Source organism: Hemitrygon akajei, chromosome 22 (assembly GCF_048418815.1).
Source record: "Hemitrygon akajei chromosome 22, sHemAka1.3, whole genome shotgun sequence".
In the NCBI taxonomy this organism is placed as follows: Eukaryota; Metazoa; Chordata; class Chondrichthyes; order Myliobatiformes; family Dasyatidae; genus Hemitrygon; species Hemitrygon akajei.
In genome coordinates, this window is record NC_133145.1 from 66,927,504 (window position 1) to 66,940,395 (window position 12,892).

The 12,892-nt window shown below is 53.2% G+C and overlaps 1 protein-coding gene across 1 annotated transcript in view; it reads right to left on the reverse strand.

Annotated features, from left to right (window-relative positions):
• The window catches only part of LOC140714851 (ankyrin repeat and fibronectin type-III domain-containing protein 1-like), a 92,919-nt gene extending 81,266 nt beyond the window's left edge, over positions 1-11,653 (reverse strand). The window contains exons 1-2 of the mRNA XM_073026525.1: positions 11,559-11,653; positions 483-675 (exon numbers count right to left, since the gene is read on the reverse strand). Coding sequence (XP_072882626.1) covers positions 483-675; positions 11,559-11,653 — 288 coding nt within the window. The remainder of the gene's footprint in view (positions 1-482; positions 676-11,558) is intronic.
• Between the last annotated feature and the right edge of the window lie 1,239 nt (positions 11,654-12,892).

Genomic DNA, 12,892 nt, shown 5'->3' on the forward strand with positions numbered 1-12,892 from the left:
CAGGCGTCAGGTCTGACCCTGAACCTGTTTTATCTTCTCAGGTAGTTCACATTGTCAGTGTGTTTGCCATCACATTGAGAAGTGTTGTGGAAAATGAGATGGGAACTGATGATGGTTTGGATGAATTTTCTTAGTGTGAGAAGAGTTTGATACTGAACACAAGAGATTCTGAAGATGCTGGAATGAACACACACACACAATGCTGATGGCTTACTAGGTTGGGCTGCATCTGTGGAGGATCTCAGCAAGTCTGACCCAGAGTTTGCAGGAGGACCTCAGGGCTAAGCATTGAGCACAAGGCGGATGGGGTGACTGTGTGTCTACTGGTCAGCACGTAGGGTCAATGCCACTCGCGTTCACGGCTCAATGATTTCCTCTTTATTCCACAGCCCTGGGTTCTCCTAATCCTCACACTTTCTCCAATGTGATTCCCCCCCCTGGTGCTGGCTACTTTTACAAACCAGAGAAACCCATTGACTCACCAGTGAGGCAACCCTCAGCTGCTCCTTCTCTGTCCTCGTGGCCTGGCTCACTTCTTCGAAAGACGAGTGGCTTCCTTTGAACTTGTTGGACAGGTTGCGGTAAAGACGCTTCGCTGCATTGGGAGAGGCGGGACTGCAGCCTCTAGTAGAGTTGCAGAGGTGCAGATTCTGCATTTGCTGTGTCGTGTTTAAGCTGGGAAAACAAAAAAGGATCAGATTGTTCCCAGCACAAATGGAGCAGATGTATGTGGAATGACAGGCCAAAGCCCAGCATCAAACCCCTTCCCCACCACTAGGCCTGACCCTCAGCTTTGTTGTCAGTCGCGTGACTGCAATATCCTGGACTGTGGTACCCCCACTGAAAGATTTAGAGATTAGCTTTATTTGTCACTTGTACATCAAAACAAGCAGTGAAATGCATTGTTTGCATCAACGACCAACACAGTCCAAGCATATGTTGGGGACAGCCCACAAGTGTCCACAAAACCATCAGCCCATCGACTCTGCTCCATTATTCAATTGTGGCTGATTCATTTTCATCATGCATGCCCACAATTTACTTTTATGGCTTTGGATTGTGGGAGGAAACTGGAGCACTTGGATGAAACCCACAAACTCCTTATAGACAGCGGCGAGAATTGAACCTAGGTCACTGATCACTGTAAAGTGTAACACTAACCACTGAGTTACCCTGCCACCCTGATGTCTGAGAGGACATACTCTATGCCGATCACATCCAGAATGAGGCTGTTCCCTGACCCACAGCTATATGGCTCAGCAAAAGGCCCAGCTAATTCAGTCTTTTAAACCCATTCATTAATAGACTAACCCATCACACCATCAGCATTGGTCTAAATCAGACGTGGCAAAAGTTGTTTCCCATCCACCTTACAGACATGTGGGAAATGGTCTCACGGGCTGGTCAGGCAACGGGCTGATGTGATGGTCCTCACAGACCCCTCTTCAGAGATGTTGGGGCCCAAGCATGGCTCACGGAGGCCAGGCTGGTACTTGGACCAAGTCCAACACCTTTTTATTATTTCACATTCATTATGATCACTAATTCTCAAAGTAGAAAGTAAATTCATTACCAAAGCACACATATGTTACCATATCCCACCCAGCAATTCTTTATTAGCAAGCATTAGAGGAAAATGGACAAGAACAAGAGAATTTTATGAAAAATGATACTGAATTCATAAGTTGCAAAGCCTCCCTGTAAGTGAGTCTGTAGGTCATAAAACTCAGCGGCAGAGCGAGTCAATATGTATGTAGTACTACACAGCGAGGGTCAGTGTGTGTGTAGGACTAAAAAGCGAGTGTCAGTGTGTGTGTAGGACTACACAGGGAGGGTCAGTGTGTGTGTAGGACTACACAGCGAGGGTCAGTGTGTGTGTAGGGCTACACAGCGAGGGTCAGTGTGTGTGTAGGACTACACACAGCGAGGGTCAGTGTGTGTAGGGCTACACAGCGAGGGTCAGTGTGTGTGTAGGACTACACACAGCGAGGGTCAGTGTGTGTGTAGGACTACACACAGCGAGGGTCAGTGTGTGTGTAGGGCTACACACAGCGAGGGTCAGTGTGTGTGTAGTACTACACAGCGAGGGTCAGTGTGTGTGTAGGGCTACACACAGCGAGGGTCAGTGTGTGTGTAGGGTTACACACAGCGAGGGTCAGTGTGTGTGTAGGGCTACACACAGCGAGGGTCAGAGTGTGTGTAGTACTACACAGCGAGGGTCAGTGTGTGTGTAGGACTACACACAGCGAGGGTCAGTGTGTGTGTAGGACTACACACAGCGAGGGTCAGTGTGTGTGTAGTACTACACAGCGAGGGTCAGTGTGTGTGTAGGGCTACACACAGCGAGGGTCAGTGTGTGTGTAGGGTTACACACAGCGAGGGTCAGTGTGTGTGTAGGGCTACACACAGCGAGGGTCAGAGTGTGTGTAGTACTACACAGCGAGGGTCAGTGTGTGTGTAGGACTACACAGCGAGGGTCAGTGTGTGTGTAGGGCTACACAGCGAGGGTCAGTGTGTGTGTAGGGCTACACACAGCGAGGGTCAGTGTGTGTGTAGGGCTACACACAGCGAGGGTCAGTGTGTGTGTAGGGCTACACACAGCGAGGGTCAGTGTGTGTGTAGGGCTACACACAGCGAGGGTCAGTGTGTGTGTAGGACTACACACAGCGAGGGTCAGTGTGTGTGTAGTACTACACAGCAAGGGTCAGTGTGTGTGTAGGACTACACAGCGAGGGTCAGTGTGTGTGTAGGGTTACACACAGCGAGGGTCAGTGTGTGTGTAGGGCAACACACAGCGAGGGTCAATGTGTGTGTAGGGCTACACAGCGAGGGTCAGTGTGTGTGTAGGGCTACACAGCGAGGGTCAGTGTGTGTGTAGGGCTACACAGCGAGGGTCAGTGTGTGTGTAGGACTACACACAACGAGGGTCAGTGTGTGTGTAGGACTACACACAGCGAGGGTCAGTGTGTGTGTAGGACTACACACAGCGAGGGTCAGTGTGTGTGTAGGACTACACACAGCGAGGGTCAGTGTGTGAGTAGGGCTACACAGCGAGGGTCAGTGTGTGTGTAGGACTACACACAACGAGGGTCAGTGTGTGTGTAGTGCTACACAGCGAGGGTCAGTGTGTGTGTAGGGCTACACAGCGAGGGTCAGTGTGTGTGTAGGACTACACACAGCGAGGGTCAGTGTGTGTGTAGGACTACACACAGCGAGAGGCAGTGTGTGTGTAGGACTACACACAGCGAGGGTCAGTGTGTGTGCAGGACTACACACAGCGAGGGTCAGTGTGTGTAGGGTTGCACACAGCTAGGGTCAGTGTGTGTAGGGCTACACAGCGAGGGTCAGTTTGTGTGTAGGGCTACACACAGCGAGGGTCAGTGTGTGTGTAGGACTACACACAGCGAGAGTCAGTGTGTGTGTAGGGCTACACAGCGAGTGTCAGTGTGTGTGTAGGGCTACACAGCGAGGGTCAGTGTGTGTGTAGGACTACACACAGCGAGTGTCAGTGTGTGTGTAGGGCTACACAGCGAGGGTCAGTGTGTGTGTAGGACTACACACAGCGAGGGTCAGTGTGTGTGTAGGACTACACACAGCGAGGGTCAGTGTGTGTGTAGTACTACACAGCGAGGGTCAGTGTGTGTGTAGGACTACACACAGCGAGGGTCAGTGTGTGTGTAGGACTACACAGCGAGGGTCAGTGTGTGTGTAGGGCTACACAGCGAGTGTCAGTGTGTGTGTAGGGCTACACACAGCGAGGGTCAGTGTGTGTGTAGGACTACACAGCGAGGGTCAGTGTGTGTGTAGGACTACACAGCGAGGGTCAGTGTGTGAGTAGGGCTACACAGCGAGGGTCAGTGTGTGTGTAGGACTACACACAGCGAGGGTCAGTGTGTGTGTAGTACTACACAGCGAGGGTCAGTGTGTGTGTAGGACTACACACAGCGAGGGTCAGTGTGTGTGTAGTACTACACAGCGAGGGTCAGTGTGTGTGCAGGACTACACAGCGAGGGTCAGTATGTGTGTAGGGTTACACACAGCGAGGGTCAGTGTGTGTGTAGGGCTACACACAGCGAGGGTCAGTGTGTGTGTAGGACTACACACAGCGAGGGTCAGTGTGTGTGTAGTACTACACAGCGAGTGTCAGTGTGTGTGTAGGACAACACACAGCAAGGGTCAGTGTGTGTGTAGGACTACACACAGCGAGGGTCAGTGTGTGAGTAGGGCTACACAGCGAGGGTCAGAGTGTGTGTAGGACTACACACAGTGAGGGTCAGTGTGTGTGTAGGACTACACAGGGAGGGTCAGTGTGTGTGTAGGACTACACACAGCGAGGGTCAGTGTGTGTGTAGGACTACACACAGCAAGAGGCAGTGTGTGTGTAGTACTACACAGCGAGGGTCAGTGTGTATGTAGGACTACACAGGGAGGGTCAGTGTGTGTGTAGGGCTACACAGCGAATGTCAGTGTGTGTGTAGGACTACACACAGCGAGGGTCAGTGTGTGTGTAGGACTACACACAGCGAGGGTCAGTGTGTGTGTAGGACTACACAGCGAATGTCAGTGTGTGTGTAGGACTACACACAGCGAGGGTCAGTGTGTGTGTAGGACTACACAGCGAATGTCAGTGTGTGTGTAGGACTACACACAGCGAGGGTCAGTGTGTGTGTAGGACTACACACAGCGAGAGGCAGTGTGTGTGTAGGACTACACACAGCGAGGGTCAGTGCGTGTGTAGGACTACACAGCAAGTGTCAGTGTGTGTGTAGGACTACACACAGCGAGGGTCAGTGTGTGTGTAGGATTACACACAGCGAGGGTCAGTGTGTGTAGGGTTGCACACAGCTAGGGTCAGTGTGTGTAGGGCTACACAGCGAGGGTCAGTGTGCATGTAGGACTACACAGCGAGGGTCAGTGTGTGTATAGGGCTACACAGCGAGGGTCAGTGTGTGTGTAGGACTACACAGCGAGGGTCAGTGTGTGTGTAGGACTACACAGCGAGGGTCAGTGTGTGTGTAGGGTTACACACAGCGAGGGTCAGTGTGTGTGTAGGGCTACACACAGCGAGGGTCAGTGTGTGTGTAGGACTACACACAGCGAGGGTCAGTGTGTGTGTAGGGCTACACAGCGAGGGTCAGTGTGTGTGTAGGACTACACACAGCGAGGGTCAGTGTGTGTGTAGGACTACACACAGCGAGGGACAGTGTGTGTGTAGGGCTACACAGCGAGGGTCAGTGTGTGTGTAGGACTACACACAGCGAGGGTCAGTGTGTGTGTAGGGCTACACAGCGAGAGTCAGTGTGTGAGTAGGGCTACACAGCGAGGGTCAGTGTGTGTGTAGTACTACACAGCGAGGGTCAGTGTGTGTAGGGCTACACAGTGAGGGTCAGTGTGTGTAGGGCTACACAGCGAGGGTCAGTGTGTGTGTAGGACTGCACAGCGAGGGTCAGTGTGTGTAGGGCTACACAGCGAGGGTCAGTGTGTGTGTAGGGCTACACACAGCGAGGGTCAGTGTGTGTGTAGGACTACACAGCGAGGGTCAGTGTGTGTGTAGGGTTACACACAGCGAGGGTCAGTGTGTGTGTAGGACTACACACAGCGAGGGTCAGTGTGTGTGTAGTACTACACAGCGAGGGTCAGTGTGTGTGTAGGGCTACACACAGCGAGGGTCAGTGTGTGTGTAGGACTACACACAGCGAGGGTCAGTGTGTGTGTAGTACTACACAGCGAGGGTCAGTGTGTGTGTAGGACTACACAGCGAGGGTCAGTGTGTGTGTAGTACTACACAGCGAGTGTCAGTGTGTGTGTAGGACAACACACAGCGAGGGTCAGTGTGTGTGTAGGACTACACAGCGAGGGTCAGTGTGTGTGTAGGGCTACACACAGCGAGGGTCAGTGTGTGTGTAGGACTACACACAGCGAGGGTCAGTGTGTGTGTAGTACTACACAGCGAGGGTCAGTGTGTGTGTAGGACTACACAGCGAGGGTCAGTGTGTGTGTAGTACTACACAGCGAGTGTCAGTGTGTGTGTAGGGCTACACACAGCGAGGGTCAGTGTGTGTGTAGGACTACACAGCGAGGGTCAGTGTGTGTGTAGTACTACACAGCGAGTGTCAGTGTGTGTGTAGGGCTACACACAGTGAGGGTCAGTGTGTGTGTAGGACTACACACAGCGAGGGTCAGTGTGTGTGTAGTACTACACAGCGAGGGTCAGTGTGTGTGTAGGACTACACAGCGAGGGTCAGTGTGTGTGTAGTACTACACAGCGAGTGTCAGTGTGTGTGTAGGACAACACACAGCAAGGGTCAGTGTGTGTGTAGGACTACACACAGCGAGGGTCAGTGTGTGAGTAGGGCTACACAGCGAGGGTCAGAGTGTGTGTAGGACTACACACAGCGAGGGTCAGTGTGTGTGTAGGACTACACAGGGAGGGTCAGTGTGTGTGTAGGACTACACACAGCGAGGGTCAGTGTGTGTGTAGGACTACACACAGCAAGAGGCAGTGTGTGTGTAGGACTACACACAGCGAGGGTCAGTGCGTGTGTAGGACTACACAGCGAGTGTCAGTGTGTGTGTAGGACTACACACAGCGAGGGTCAGTGTGTGTGTAGGATTACACACAGCGAGGGTCAGTGTGTGTAGGGTTGCACACAGCTAGGGTCAGTGTGTGTAGGGCTACACAGCGAGGGTCAGTGTGCATGTAGGACTACACAGCGAGGGTCAGTGTGTGTATAGGGTTACACAGCGAGGGTCAGTGTGCATGTAGGACTACACAGCGAGGGTCAGTGTGTGTGTAGGGCTACACAGCGAGGGTCAGTGTGTGTGTAGGACTACACACAGCGAGGGTCAGTGTGTGTAGGGCTACACAGCGAGGGTCAGTGTGTGTGTAGGAATACACACAGCGAGGGTCAGTGTGTGTGTAGGACTACACAGCGAGGGTCAGTGTGTGTGTAGGACTACACACAGCGAGGGTCAGTGTGTGTAGGGCTACACAGCGAGGGTCAGTGTGTGTGTAGGACTACACAGGGAGGGTCAGTGTGTCTGTAGGACTACACACAGCGAGGGTCAGTGTGTGTGTAGGACTACACAGCGAGGGTCAGTGTGTGTGTAGGACTACACAGGGAGGGTCAGTGTGTGTGTAGGACTACACACAGCGAGGGTCAGTGTGTGTGTAGGACTGCACACAGTGAGGGTCAGTGTGTGTGTAGGACTACAAACAGCGAGGGTCAGTGTGTGTGTAGGACTACACACAGTGAGGGTCAGTGTGTGCATAGGACTGCCCATAGTGAGGGTCAGTGTGTGTAGGAATGCCACAGTGAGGGTCAATGTGTGCATGGGACCATCCACCAGGACAGTTACCATATAAAACTGTCCCCCAGTGAGGGTCAGTGTGTGTGTGTGTGTGTGTGTGTGTGTGTATGTGTGTGTGTGTGTGTGGATCTGACCCCAATGAGGGTCAGTGTGTGGGTCTGACCCCCAGTGAGGGTCAGTGTGAGTGTGGGACCGTCCCCCAGTGAGGGTCAGTGTGTGTGGGACTGTCTCCCAGTGAGGGTCAGTGTGTGTGGGACCGTCGCCTAGTGAGGGTCAGTGTGTGTGTAAGGCTACACAGCGAGGGTCAATGTGTGTGTAGGACTACACACAGCGAGGGTCAGTGTGTGTAGGGCTACACAGCGAGGGTCAGTGTGTGTGTAGGACTACACACAGCGAGGGTCAGTGTGTGTAGGGCTACACAGCCAGGGTCAATGTGTGTGTAGGACTACAAACAGCGAGGGTCAGTGTGTATGTAGGACTACACACAGTGAGGGTCAGTGTGTGCATAGGACTGCCCATAGTGAGGGTCAGTGTGTGTAGGAATGCCACAGTGAGGGTCAATGTGTGCATGGGACCATCCACCAGGACAGTTACCATATAAAACTGTCCCCCAGTGAGGGTCAGTGTGAGTGTGGGTCTGACCCCCAGTGAGGGTCAGTGTGTGTGTGGGACTGTCCCCCAGTGAGGGTCAGTGTGAGTGTGTGTCTGACCCCCAGTGAGGGTCAGTGTGTGTGTGGGACTGTCCCCCAGTGAGGGTCAATGTGTGTGGGACCGTCCCCCAGTGAGGGTCAGTGTGAGTGAGGGTCAGTGTGTGTGTGGGACTGTCCCCCAGTGAGGGTCAGTGTGTGTGTGGGACCGTCCCCCCGTGAGGGTCAGTGTGAGTGTGGGTCTGACCCCCAGTGAGGGTCAGTGTGAGTGTGGGACCGTCCCCCAATGAGGGTCAGTGTGTGTGTGGGACTGTCCCCCAGTGAGGGTCAGTGTGAGTGTGGGACCGTCCCCCAGTGAGGGTCAGTGTGTGTGTGGGACCGTCCCCCAGTGAGGGTCAGTGTGTGTGGGACCGTCCCCCAGTGAGGGTCAGTGTGAGTGAGGGTCAGTGTGTGTGTGGGACTGTCCCCCAGTGAGGGTCAGTGTGTGTGTGGGACCGTCCCCCCGTGAGGGTCAGTGTGAGTGTGGGTCTGACCCCCAGTGAGGGTCAGTGTGAGTGTGGGTCTGACCCCCAGTGAGGGTCAGTGTGAGTGTGGGACCGTCCCCCAATGAGGGTCAGTGTGTGTGTGGGACTGTCCCCCAGTGAGGGTCAGTGTGAGTGTGGGACCGTCCCCCAGTGAGGGTCAGTGTGTGTGTGGGACCGTCCCCCAGTGAGGGTCAGTGTGTGTGTGGGACCGTCCCCTAGAGAGGGTCAGTGTGTGTGAGGGACCATCCCCAGTGAGGGTCAGTGTGTGTGTGGGACCATCCCCCAGTGAGGGTCAGTGTGTGTGGGACTGTCCCCAGTGAGGGTCAGTGTGAGTGTGGGACCGTCCCCCAGTGAGGGTCAGTGTGTGTGTGGGACCGTCCCCCAGTGAGGGTCAGTGTGTGTGGGACCGTCCCCCAGTGAGGGTCAGTGTGAGTGAGGGTCAGTGTGTGTGTGGGACTGTCCCCCAGTGAGGGTCAGTGTGTGTGTGGGACCGTCCCCCCGTGAGGGTCAGTGTGAGTGTGGGTCTGACCCCCAGTGAGGGTCAGTGTGAGTGTGGGTCTGACCCCCAGTGAGGGTCAGTGTGAGTGTGGGACCGTCCCCCAATGAGGGTCAGTGTGTGTGTGGGACTGTCCCCCAGTGAGGGTCAGTGTGAGTGTGGGACCGTCCCCCAGTGAGGGTCAGTGTGTGTGTGGGACCGTCCCCCAGTGAGGGTCAGTGTGTGTGTGGGACCGTCCCCTAGAGAGGGTCAGTGTGTGTGAGGGACCATCCCCAGTGAGGGTCAGTGTGTGTGTGGGACCATCCCCCAGTGAGGGTCAGTGTGTGTGGGACTGTCCCCAGTGAGGGTCAGTGTGAGTGTGGGACCATCCCCCAGTGAGGTCAGTGTGTGTGGGTCTGACCCCCAGTGAGGGTCAGTGTGTGTGTGGGACTGTCCCCCAGTGAGGGTCACTGTATGCATGGAACTGTCCTCCACTGAGGGAGTCTGCAGAAGGACTTGGTTAGATCAGGAGAATGGGCAAAGAAGTGAGAGAGGATATAGTGAGGGAAGTGTATGGTCCTACATCTTGGTAGAAGGAATAAAGGAATGGACTATTTTCTAAATGGGGAGGAAATTCAAAACCAAAAGTGGGAGTTCTTGTACAGAATTCCCTAAATATCAACTTGCAGGTTGAGTCAATAGTACAGAGGGCAAGAGCTGGACTATATCCTGAAAACTCATGCCTTTCAAACGATGTGCAGTTGAGAGCATCATAACAAGCTGTGTCACTGCATGGTCTGGAAAGGAAGGCAGGCTCTACAACTGGTTGTCAAATACTGCCCAATGCCCTGTCGGCAGCAGCCTACCCACCAGCAAGGGCAGATATACGGAAAGGTGCTGGAAAAAGTCCAGTAGCATCCTGAAGGATCCCACCCACCCTGCTCATGGACTGTTTGTCCCACTCCCCTCAGGGAGGAGACTATGTAACATCCATGCCAGACTCAAAATCAGTTCCTTTCCCCAAGCAGTAAGGCCAATCAACACCCCCACCCACTAAGCCACCCCACCACATCCCCAACCACTACTACTTTATCATTTCCTGTCGGTCACCTTATGTACAGACACTTCTGTCCTTAGCATCACTTTATCTGCAGATAATCAATGTATCTAAGTTATCTTATTTATTTACATTTATTGTCTTTTTTCTTGTTGTGTTCTTTATTTTATGGTAGTTCTTTTGTGTTGCATTGGATCTGAAGTAAAATTATTTTGTTCTCCTTTAAGCTTGTAAAATGACATTAAACAATCATAAATCTTGAACTTTACATTGGTAATAACTTAGGAGTTATTTCAGGAGTGTGTGAGCGCCACATCACGGGCTTGGTCTCGAGGTGACCCTCACAGAGGGTTTCCCTGCATGGAGACAAGGGAGCCAATCACCGCTCTGCTGATGGGTGACCTCTGCCACACTTAGAAATGCACTGAGGTTACATTTGGCCTCCGCCAAGCACTTAGCCAAAAAAAGTCAAAGTGTGCATCACAGAGATAACCAAAATCCACAGGGATTGCTCTAGGATGCTGACAAAGATCGAAAAGAAATCTGTTCCTGCTGCACAATCCCCCAGGCAACAGCCCTCTCCAACACAAGGCAGTCGAGACCAGCTTTCTCATTCAAAAACACTCCATCACTGTGTTCCCCAGCACCAACATTAACAAAAAATATCAACTGGACCAGTGATACGGTGGCTATAAGAGAAGGTCAGGGGCTGGAGAACCAACACTCAAGGCTTTGACTTTCCTGTTAACCTCAGCCACCTGTGTACATGGGCACCCAGGTCCATCAGACACCATACCTTCTAATCCCACCATTTGGTTGGTACTAGTTTTCCACCAATATGGATGGCTTCATAATACAATCCCTCTGACAGTGCAGCACTCCCCCAGTACCATCCCGCTGACAGCATGACTCTCCCTCAGTACTGTCCCTCAGTCAGTGTGACCTTCCATCAGTACTGTTCCTCTGACAGCGTGACACTCCCTCAGTACCGTCCCTCGGACAGTGTGACATTCCGTCAGTGATGTTACAAACACACCACCGCTTCTCTGATATTGCAGCACCTCTTCGGCTCTTTCAGTCCCTCACGCAGCGCCCTCTCAGTAATGCCCCTCCTATAGTGCGGCGCTCCCTCAGCAATGTCCCTTCCACAGCGCGGCACTACCACCCCTCCCTCACTACGGCGCTCCCTCGGCACCACCCCTCCTACAATGCGGCGTTTCGTCCGGATTGTGCGTTCAGGATGGAATCGGAAGCCTCAGCGATCTGAGCTGGGGTGGGAGCCCCCTCTGAGGAACAGGCGGACCGAGTGAGTGTGTGCCACGGACTGGGTGATAGGCGATGAGGCAGGGTCTTGCGAGAGGAAGGGGAGAACGAATCGCACGGCCAGTATGGAGACGCTCCCTCGCATCCAGTCCTTAGTTGTGGCTGCACTGGGAATTTTGCTTCCCCGGGACCACGACCGCTCCGTCCACACCAACTTCTGCACCCGCGCCAGTAAACGTCCGGGCCGAGGCTGGCTTCAGCCCCGCCGGTCTATCACCTACCTCGCCGCTGCAGACGATGTGATATTAAGTTGAATGTTCTCCGTCTCCGCGAGTGTCTGTGCCACTCGCCCGCGTGCCTCTGACTTTCGATTCATTGACTGTCGAATGCATCATTAGGTACCTGGCAACGGAGGCGATGGAGCACAGGCACTGCTCATCTGCGCTCCCAATCGGGAATTTCCCCGAGTAGGGAAAATATCCCGTTCCTGCGCTCTACGACTCGACGGCGCGAGTTAACAATCCCCTCGGGAGTAGTGATTTCAACTTCCCTAATATTGATTGGCACCTCCAAAGAGCAAAAGTTTTAGATATGTGGAATTTTATCCGGGAACGATTCATGATACAGTATGTCTGCAGAGCTAGTGTTCTGGTCTGACTGTCGGATTTCCGGGACACTTCCAGCCTCCTGATAGCCACATCTGCACCGGGTGCATAGAGATGCGGCTTCTTAGAGACCGAGTTGGGGAAGTGGAGCTGCAGCTCGATGACCTTCAGTCTTTTACCGAAATTGAAGCAGTGACAGACAGGAGCTACAGGAAGGTCGTCACCCCAAGGCTACAGGAGACAAATAGATGGATGGCTGTCAGGAGAGGGAAGGGGGATGGTGGAGAGTACCCCTGTGGCCATCCTGCTCAACAATGAGTACTCCATTTTGAGTACTGTTGGGGGGACAACCTACCTGGGGGAAGCAACAGCAACCGTGCCTCTGGCACAGAGTCTGGCCCTGTGGCTCAGAAAGGCAGGAAACTGAAGAGGATGGCAGTAGTAATAGGGCACTTTGTAGTTGGAGGGGCAAAAAGGTGATTCTGTGGATGTGAATAAGAAACACGGATGGTAGTTTGCCTCCCAGGTGCCAAGGTCCACGATGTTTCTGAACGTGTCCACAATATCCTGAAAAGGGAGGGTGAGCAGGCAGAAGTCGCGATACATATTTGGTACCAACAACATAGGTAGAAAAAGGGAGGAGGTCCTGAAAACAGGATACAGGGAGTTAGGAAGGAAGTTGAGAAGCTGGACCTCAAGGGTAGTGATCGTGGGTGGGATTGCTGCCCATTCCACACAACAGTGAGGATAGGAATAGAATGAGGAGCCAAATAAATGTGTGGCTGAAGAACTGGAGTAGGGGGCAGGGATTCAGATTTTTGGATCATTGGAACCTCTTCTGGGGCAGGTGGGACCTGTACAAAAGGGACAGATTGCACTTGAATCTGAGTGGGAGCAATACATGGCAGGGGGGGGGGGAGATGGGAAGAAGGATGATAGAGCTGAGGATGAGCCAGCAGGTTTACAAGTAGATGATGGATGTAACATAAATGTGAGGAAGGACAAGCCAA